Source organism: Cupressus sempervirens, chromosome 5, assembly GCF_028749045.1.
Source record: "Cupressus sempervirens isolate cs-2001-9-10 chromosome 5, ASM2874904v1, whole genome shotgun sequence".
In the NCBI taxonomy this organism is placed as follows: domain Eukaryota; kingdom Viridiplantae; phylum Streptophyta; class Pinopsida; order Cupressales; family Cupressaceae; genus Cupressus; species Cupressus sempervirens.
The window spans coordinates 397282028-397291817 of record NC_143122.1 but is presented as its reverse complement, the minus strand read 5'-3'; the positions used below and the strand labels follow the sequence as shown (position 1 = coordinate 397291817).

At 35.0% G+C, this 9790-nt stretch overlaps 1 protein-coding gene across 1 annotated transcript; it reads left to right on the top strand.

Annotated features, from left to right (window-relative positions):
• The first annotated feature begins 750 nt into the window (after window positions 1-750).
• On the top strand, window positions 751-9224 carry LOC149556484 (IQ domain-containing protein IQM3-like). Its single transcript, XM_089830807.1, has 10 exons — window positions 751-935; window positions 3601-4150; window positions 4381-4495; window positions 4722-4787; window positions 5071-5159; window positions 5861-5951; window positions 6781-6927; window positions 7088-7180; window positions 7374-7475; window positions 8166-9224. Exons 2-10 carry the CDS (start codon window positions 3702-3704, stop codon window positions 9009-9011), a joined length of 1998 nt encoding a protein of 665 aa, XP_089686933.1. The 5' UTR covers window positions 751-935; window positions 3601-3701; the 3' UTR covers window positions 9012-9224.
• The last annotated feature ends 566 nt before the right edge of the window (window positions 9225-9790 follow it).

Genomic DNA, 9790 nt, shown 5'->3' with positions numbered 1-9790 from the left:
TATATATACTTATATAAAATACAAAATAAATTACGTATTTATATACTTGTATATAACTTTTATAATGATTCTCATATCAATACAAACCTCTACATATAATTTTATTTCTATTATACATGTCTACTATTTGGACACATAAAATAAAGCTCAATTCTTTACAACCTTTTCAACTGATTTCCATTATTATTATTATTATATTATTATTATAATACCCTAACTTAAAAAATGTTTCACAGAGCAAAGTTCGCTCTTTGATTATAAAGTTCAAATTGGATCTTGATGTTGACCCTTCGCTCAAATATAAGTCATTAAAATACTCTTACTGTTATCCATTCCCAAAAAAATTCAATCAAGGAAGCAGCTACAAATATAAATATGAAATTAAATGCAGCGATCAGACCTAAAAATATCCTCAGAATATGGTGTATAGAAGAATGATTTGACTTTTCTATTCCAGTTCAATGTCGCACAGCAGTCTGCAGATCAAGATCGACGCAAAAATAAATATATATTGATGGCCACCCAAATTGACACGGCCATTTGTCACACCTAACGGCCATTGCTTGTCTCAACACGTACCGTTTGATTTTCCAACAGAAAATTTTGCGCTCACAAATAATGTCTGCTTCAATCAAAAGACCGCAGCGCTGCACGCAGTCAAACTATTTGTAATCCGCGTTAAACCGACGTATGCCGCAAGATGCCTCAGAGTTTTACCCATTTTAAACTTAGATCTCAGAAAGTCAATTCAAACTGCCGTGCCCCGAAAATTCTCGTTTTTTTCTCGGAGCCCGAACTTGCTCCAAGCCTTCCTCAAAATCAGTTCTGAAATATATATAATGAGAGCATCCATGAGATAGTTGTGAGATAGTTGTATGCCTCTAAAACAAACAAGAGAAATCTTTCGAGGAACTGCAAGCGCCTTAAGCATTGGGGTAAGTGCGCATTCAATTGGAAATTGCTTTGTACATAGTATGATTTAGGTGCATATTCATTGCGACTGTTGCTAGTGGAATTCTTGATAAGACAAGCCGAAATGTAATTTTGGTGTTTGTCTGTACCGTTTTTGAGAGTTCGCATGATTTGAGTGCTTATGCATTGCGATTTCTTTAAGGTGAATTTTGTTTAGGTCACCCGAAATGAATTTTGTAGTTATGAGTAATTTGTTCATGGATTTTGTGGTTCCACATTTAACAATAAAAAAAGTCTTGGGAATAGCTATTTAGTGCATGAATGATTTAAATTTAAGGTATCTGTTTTGGGCGGATAACTCTGAATATTTGACCTTCAATTTTTCACTCTAAGGTGACGAGATTATTTTTATGTTGCTTCCTTTGGATTGTTCTTCTAATGCTCTTCTTAGTTTGAGCTCTGCATTTAGAACTCAGATCCAAACCCTCCTGTGTAAGGGTATTAAGTAATCAGATTTTGGAGATAGCTTTATATTTTTTTTATGAAAAGAAAAATTCAAGCCAAATTTATTTGGATAAAGAAATTGAATTTGATTTAGTTTCATAAATAGGCAAAAGTTAAATTATATTTCAGTCATTTAGGTTTGGCCTGTAAACAATTGACTAGATGTTCTGGGATGCAACTTCTGAGCTCACAGTCCGTTGTGAAAAGGATATGGTGTTTCTGTACTTTCCGCTAAGTTGACTTCTACGAATTACATTTGTAGTCAAATACGTCAGTCTAATAAACGGTAGACGAAACTTTCCTGGCTATTAACTTTCTAATGGATGGTCAATTGTCGATTGGAATGGATCTGATTTGCTTTCATTAACATGTGACTTTTGCAATTATACTTACAGTTAGAGGTGCATCGAGTATAAACAATTCAAAATGAAATTTGTTAAAGCTCTAAATTTATTCTTGTTGAGATTTCTATTTCTTTTCTTTTTTTCATAGGAAATTAAAGAGGAGCCAACTTGTAAATTCTATATGCAGACTTGTATGGTGCGCATATTCCCACCTTACAGCAGAGCTCAAAGCTTTCGAAGAAACTGAAATAAAGGTCTTAATGATGCAGTTCCATATATATACAAAAAAATTGTGAGCTTATTAGTCTCAAACACTAGGGTAAATTAAGGCTTCTGCGTTGAGGTTTATGGGACTTAATAAGTGAGTAGATAAGTCTATGTTACATACAAACCAAATTCTTACTGAGTAATAACTCTGTAGTTGTTCCCTATTTAGTTCCTAGTCTTTTTTTTGCTGGAAGTAGCCCTTTGCCTTGTTTATCTCTTCTGACAAAGTCCCTGGGGATATGCATCTATGGTAGGATTTGAACCCGTGTCATCAATACTGCAATTGTTTCATCTTACTTTTCAAGCATCGTGAGCTGGATGGTTGTCATTTTGCAAGTTTTGCTTTTTAAATTTTTCCATTGAGATTTCTTCTTAGATGTCAAGAATAGAAGAATCCTTTTAGGCCTTTGTTTTGAGTTTACACCTAATGAGTAATCTCTCTGCCTGGGTATGTAGAGTTGAGATTATGGGATTTTTACTAATTGACTCTCTCTGCAACTAGCTGAGGATCCCAGTCACCGAGAACACCTGCATTCTGGCAGTTGGTGCATACTGCGTACTCCCTTGTAGTTTCTCTCCAGCTGAGTTTTGAACTGGAGTATTATGATACTTATGAGTAGTTTTTGAGTTCTGGCCTCGTTATCTCAATCCCAGTTTACATTTTTTAGCTTGCTTCTTGTTGTGGGCCTTTAGATCACTGCCTGCTGGATATAATGTATACAAACTTAATTTCTTGATGGTGAGGCAAGGATCTGGCTTCTTTGTGTTCTCAAGCATTGAAACATTTCCCCCCTGCTTTTGATTTAGATTTATTGATATTTGTTCGTCTTTCATTATATGGTTTTTTTTGTCTAATGTTCCACCATTGATTTAGGGTTGATGTGAAATGTATTTTTCACAATCTGATACTGATTTACTTGTGTCAGTTATAGTCTGGATGCTAAAATGGGAGGGTGTTTGCAGATTTGGCTCCTGTTAGTCATGTTATAATGGGCTAAAATGTGTTTTGAACCCTCAGCTTATTTACTGACTTAGTGCACTAGGTTTGGCATTTGAGGCACCCTGCATAGGTGCACACCCTCTTACCTACCTCCTCATTTCAACCTTCTGATCGATCTTGAGAGCAAAGTGAACTTTGTCAATGCTTCTGCATCTCATGGTTTTTCCAGAAAGAATGGATACAAAATATCTCAATTTTAAACTATGTTGAATTTGAGAGAGTGTGTAAGAGTTGGAGCCTGGGTATAGAGTTTAAAGTTAAATCAATTTAGCTACCAGCCAATGCTGGATTGGAAGTGTGTGAATAAACAACAACGGAACCAATAACCTCAACTGTTGAAACATTTATTTTTTCTGAGATGCTATCCCCTTGTGATCTTATCATGTCAAGCTTGTAGGATGCTTCAAGTTTTGCCTGATACATATCTGCTATGAAAGCTGAAAATAAGTTATTTGTTCCTATACATATTCAACAATCAATGCCTTATTTTTATGGAGAATAAAAAATTAGATACATTATACCATGATTCAGATGGGCATGCATCTAATAACTTGTTCTGTTTTGATGTTGCAGGGAACTTGCCCATCCAACATTCAAACAGCTCCTAGTCCAGAGATTTAGGATCATCTCATTAAAGAACAAAGAAATTGTAGAGAAAACTCATATCATCTGGTATGGGAATTGTCGCTTCCTTGCTGAAGGAAGCTGTCAAAAATTTAGTTGGGCGTAGGATATTTTTATTTGTAATAGATACATTTCCAAAGGAAAATTTAGAAACAGCTGCAATCAGATCAATAAGCTCCAAAGATATGAGATCACAAGCAGAAATGCTAAGAGCAATAAGTTTCAAACGCAGAGACTCAAGTTCCGATGCTGAAATCTCCAAAAGTTTCAGTCAAAAGGATTCTGATATTGATATCTCACAGAGTCTGAAGCCAACCAGTTCTGATACAGACATCTCAGAATGTCTCAAGCAGAAAAATTCTGATGTGACTTCTGTAAGATCAGAAATCAAGAAAGAAAAGGATGTGGATGCAGCTGCATTGAAAGTACAGAAAGTGTATAGGAGTTACCGAACAAGACGAAACCTTGCTGACTGTGCTGTTGTGGCTGAGGAGCTATGGTCAGTTTCAAACTCTATCCTTTCTATTTGTTTTCTTTCTGGTTGTTTCATGGATGGCTTTCATCATGTCTTTGTAAGGCTAAAGTATTTTTTCCCCTCTGCTCACTTTATAATAGCTTGACTCAAAAAAAAAAAAGATGTTAAGAATAGATAAATTTCAATGGCACGGTATTGCCTGCCTTTAACATTAATCTATGAACTAACAAAACAAATTTGCACTGATCGTACAGGTGGCAAGCCATAGACTTTGTGACACTCAAGAGAACTACTGTCTCTTTCTTTGATATTGGTAAACCAGAAACTGCTGTTTCCCGTTGGTCCCGTGCTGGAGTAAAAGCTGCCAAGGTGTGATAAATAATATTTGATTGCGTCTCTATATTTCACTAGAAGTTTTGTCATTTGATTTCAGCTGTGACAGTACTTGATGCCACTGCTCTCTGTGTTTGCTGGATCATTAGTAATTCCACGGAGTCTGTTTGTTTTATGGCTGTGGTTGCAGTGTTATGATAGGATTTGTCTTGAAATTAATTGATTTGACTTTCTGAAGTAGTGTTTATGATCTTGTTCATAGGTGGGCAAGGGATTGTCAAAAGATGAAAATGCTCGTAAACTAGCTTTTCAACACTGGATGGAGGCTGTGAGTTCTTTATCAATTCTCATTCTAAGTTATAAGAATCCAACACACTAATTTAGTGGAATATTACATTCAATTGAACTGAGTAGGAAAAAATTAGAATATATGTTTCTTGTCTTCACAATAAACTCGATCAAGGCTAGTTTTATAGAACAAAGGTGCAGTGAGAATGAGATATAGGAGCAAAGCAGGAAACAAGATGGCTTGTTATATGCTTACTTAAGATGGCATTGAATGATTGAAGCCACATGATGTCTTCCATTGATTGATTGTTTGGTGCATGCAGATTGATCCACGACATCGGTATGGGCACAATCTACATTTTTATTATGATGCTTGGTTTGAAAGTGACACAGTGCAACCGTTTTTCTATTGGTGAGTTTATTTTTAATAGCTATTTTTATTGTAATCAGATAATTTGTGCAATAAACACTTAAGGTATTATGCATTGTTATGAAAAAATCAAAAGAAACAAAAGAAAACAAAATAAACTCTTTATATGTAAACAGAGATCAAAAATAAATTTGGGGAAGCTCTATTCAATGACCTTTAAAATATTATTTTCTAAAAGCTAAAGTGAAACAACAATTTTTTTCACCAATATGAGGCGGTGTTTTATTTTTGTCTTAAATTTGAACTAATCATATCTAGCTGGCAATAGTAAATAGCAAATAATGTAATTGTTTAATGGTATTTTTGTTCTCAGATTTCTCACTTAAAGCTGTAAGATAACCATTTATTGCAATATAATTTTTTGTTATAAAATGTAGTCTTTGATTTTCTTAAATGTTCTGTTCCCCTTACCTTCTCAGTTTATTTGGTTCATGGTCCTTCCCTTGACTCGATGCTTTTATAGAATTGAGTCAGGGGGAAGGAGCACGATTAGTTTGTCATATTTTCTGGGGCTCTTGTGCTTTTATATTTTATACAAATAAGCCTTCACAAGCTTTATGCCAACGACTTGCAATGCATTTTCATTCATAAGACGTTTTGTGAATGAATCCAATTTAACAAAACTTCCATATTTTGGCATGTTTGGTGAGCATTAGAACTGAATAAACTTCTTGTTAATACAGGTTGGATATTGGAGATGGAAAGTCTTTGGACCTACAGAATGTCTGCCCCAGGTCAAAACTACACAAGGAACGCATTAAATATCTTGGTCCGGTGAGATTTTAACCTTTTCTCTTTTTACTTTTTGTAACATACCCATCCCAATAACTTAAATGGGAACTGCTAGGCAGGTGTTATATTGGCTTTGCAAGCCAGATGATAAACTCCTGCTGTGCTGCCTGTTGAGATGCAATTGCAACTCAAGATGGCGTGGATTTATGAATATTCTTTAATGCAATTGAATCTATGCTTACCTCTCTAGCTAGGGAATTGCCTCAAGGATTCTTAGATACATTGTTTGAAAATTGTTCCACTAGATATTAATTAAAACTCCTCAGTTAAGTAGACAAATGTGAAAGAAAAACAGTACCGTTAAGGCTTAGGTTCTTGTAAAAAAATTAAAATTGTATCCTAACTTGAATGTTGAATTTATGAGAAAAGTTTTCCTACATCAGCTAGGCATTTGTTTTGGCTCAATGTTGTGTCATCTTGTAGGTGGTACTGGTATCCAAGTTGCTTACTATCTTAAGAAAAGGATTCTGATTTTTGGGTTGCATAAATTATAGGTTTACTTCACCAATTTCCTATATTTATACTACATTTCTTTTCTCTCTCAACAAATGAAAATTGATTGATCCTTGCTTTTAATCCTTGAACATATGATTGAAATATGAAATTATTGAGTTGCAAGCTTGCCCTATTCCCATGCCAAATCGGGATCTCTGTTATTTGGCAATGCGTTAGCTTTAGCTGCACATGTCTTTGCGGGATCAACTTTCACTTAGTATATTGACATAGTTAATCTTCAAATATAGACATAATACAATAAACTAGCATGCCTTATTTGCCTACCACATCTGATAATCTATTTCTTGCATTACAGAAAGAGAGGGAGCAGTATGAGTTCATTCCCCAAGATGGGAGACTTGTATACAAGCAAACTGGGCAATTGCTTGATACAAGGAGTGAGCCTGAACGACCAAAGTGGATATTTGTAATGAGCACAGCAAAGAAGTTGTATGTTGGCCAGGTATGGAAACTTGTGATTCAAATCAAATATGAGGCTTTTTGGATTTTTTTCCTCAAACCCTGATGCCCTCTCATGTTTGGATATGTGCATATGAAGTCTTTATTTCTGAATTAGGGTCGAAGCTTTATTTTTGACAGTCCTTATATTACTCCCTTTTCAGAAAAAGAAGGGGACATTTCAACATTCTAGCTTTCTAGCTGGTGGGGCTACGTCTGCAGCTGGGAGATTCAGAGTAGAAGACGGAATTCTTAAGGTAGACTATAGGATTCTTTAAACATATTTATAATGAGTAGGAAATATAAATGTTATATTTTTTCAATGTTCTGAAACTGGAAGTGTTGTATGAAGGCTTTATTGAACTTCAAGATCATGTTTTGTGTTGTGGAACTGGATATATTTATATTACATCTGATCCAATTTGGTATTTTATTTGTTTGTTTCTGCAGGCCATTTGGCCACATAGTGGACATTATCTACCAACTGAACAAAATTTCACTGAGCTTCTCAATTTTCTGGAGGCAAATGGGATTGACCTTTCTAATGTTGAGGTTTGTATTTTTGTAGATGAAATATAACTCTATACAAGTTTAACTTCTATCTGATCAATATATACTCACATTCAAACTTTTTTGTGCACCGTGTTTTTTTTTATATTGAAAAAGTTTAAACAACATTCAATCAAACTTGTCACTTTGAAAAACAGCCAACCCTCAATACTATTACAAAATTGGAGGGAGGAGTAACCCAACTAAAAGACTTTACATAGAGTTTCTAATATGAACATCCAGGACCATATCTGATTGCACCGTGTTTTACTTTCATCTTCTTTCAAATATTTAGTTATTTGTACCATTGTTTGCAATTTGAGATTATCAGAGTTTCCATTTCCATTCCCATTTTATAAGAATTGTAGAAGCAAATACAGAAAATAATTTTTGGGCTTCTTTTTGCAAAGTGGCATACTTCAGCTGTATGCATATGGAATGCCCATTTTGGAAATGTTGAGCCACTAAAGTTTTCTTTGATTTTCCTGAATGTTGGTCTTCTCTCTTATGGACCTTATTGTATTGTACAGCAATGCATTTTTATTGACAGTGACCTGCATTAGGTTCTTTTGTAATCTACAAAAGATTTAGTCTGTTCACATGGAGTATATTAATTTTTTATTTGAAATGATAGTTGATCATGAATAATCCTCCTGTATGTTTTCTGAACCTGTTTTGGTGTTCACTTTACAGAAGGGCACATACGATGCTGATAGTCCAGAGTTAGAGAGAGACAAAAGCCGTCATAATGATAAACTGGAACAAAATATTCAATCTGAGGCATCCACTGAAAGCAATACAACTATTTGCGATTGTGATCAGAATGGAAATGAAAATAAAGCTGGGGATAGTTTTATGTTCTCTAAGCTGGCAAATCAAAGTGAAATTTCCAATTCAAATGACTTGGTTCAACAAGCTATTCCTCAAGTAAGCTCTGTGAGAGAACAATGCACTTTGGGTGCAGAAACAATAACAACTGTAGAACAGAAAGACAGTGAAACTTCTGTGCCCTCTGACATAAGTATGCCAGGAGGTCTTGAGATTGAAAAACCTGAAGTTCCTCATACAGAGTTGCTCAAGAGGTTTAACTCAAAAAAATCAATTCAATCATATCAGCTGGGGAAGCAATTGTCTTTGAAATGGTCTTCAGGAGCTGGTCCCCGCATTGGATGTGTGGCAGATTACCCTGCCGAACTTCGTGCCATGGCTTTAGAGAGGGTGAACCTATCACCAAGATGTGCATCTCCGTCAAATTATAAATTGCCTGAGTGTATGACTCCCTCAAATAACCGAACACCTAAACCCACATCTCCAGCAAATTATAAATTACCTAATTGTCTGACTCCCTCTACTAACCAATCGCCCAAATGCAAATCCCCCTTATTAATTCCTTCCCCAAGATTCAAATCTCCCTTGCAAATTCCTTCACCTATTTATAGATCTCCATTGCTAATTCCCTCACCCCTTTGCAAATCTCCCTTGAATTCTCAAGGTGATAAAATTTTGGATATCCCAACAAGGCCTATATCCACCATATAATCCTAAAGGAGTGCTACAATTTTTCTATGTCGCAATCATTCACTTTTGATTGTATATCTCATTTCTTTATGCACAGATTCAGAATTTTTTTATACAACAGCTTCAGTGTATTCTTTAGACACAGCTTCAGAGCAGAAGTCTCGTGTTTTGTAATTTTTTTATTTTATTGACAATAAAAGGTCAAGCCTAATTGGGCTAGTCGATTTCCTATAATGAATGTGCAAAATTCCCATTTGTTTTTATCAGTGAAAAAAAATATTAATATCCCAACACTGCCTGTATCCACCACATCATCTCAAAGTAGGGAAAACTACTATTTTCAATGTTGTAAACTTGTAACTCGTAGTTGCCACAGTTGCTTGAATATGTTATTTTTATACACAGCTTTGGAACAGAAGCATTACATTTATGCAGTTTTTCAAAACTTTGACAATATAATCACGAGCCTTAACTCAGCCATTTATTGTTCTACAGAGTGTATAAGAGCATATTGTGTTTATATTCCGAAAGAACAAGCTTTTAATTTGTCTTACAACTTTATGATAATTCAGAGACTAGAGGACAACACTCCTATACAATGCTTGCCTGAAAGGAGGATGACCAATTATGAAAAATTTCTCTTGCCCAAACAGCTAGATCCAGCGCTTACATACCAAATCCAAGGCCAATGGGTGTCTGTTCTCACTAACCATACACTCTAAGTTGACTGTTCAAGAACTTTAATCAAAATCAAGTTTTATTTCTTTTTGTATGAATAATTGAAAGACATCATGATATCT

Bases quoted from the DNA above. Each gene is read 5' to 3' on its own strand.
- LOC149556484 (XM_089830807.1), top strand. From the start codon at position 3,702: ATGGGAATTGTCGCTTCCTTGCTGAAGGAAGCTGTCAAAAATTTAGTT. The intron at 4,788-5,070 runs GTGAGTTCTTTA...TGGTGCATGCAG, and splicing joins TTCAACACTGGATGGAGGCT to ATTGATCCACGACATCGGTA. The intron at 7,181-7,373 runs GTAGACTATAGG...TTGTTTCTGCAG, and splicing joins TAGAAGACGGAATTCTTAAG to GCCATTTGGCCACATAGTGG.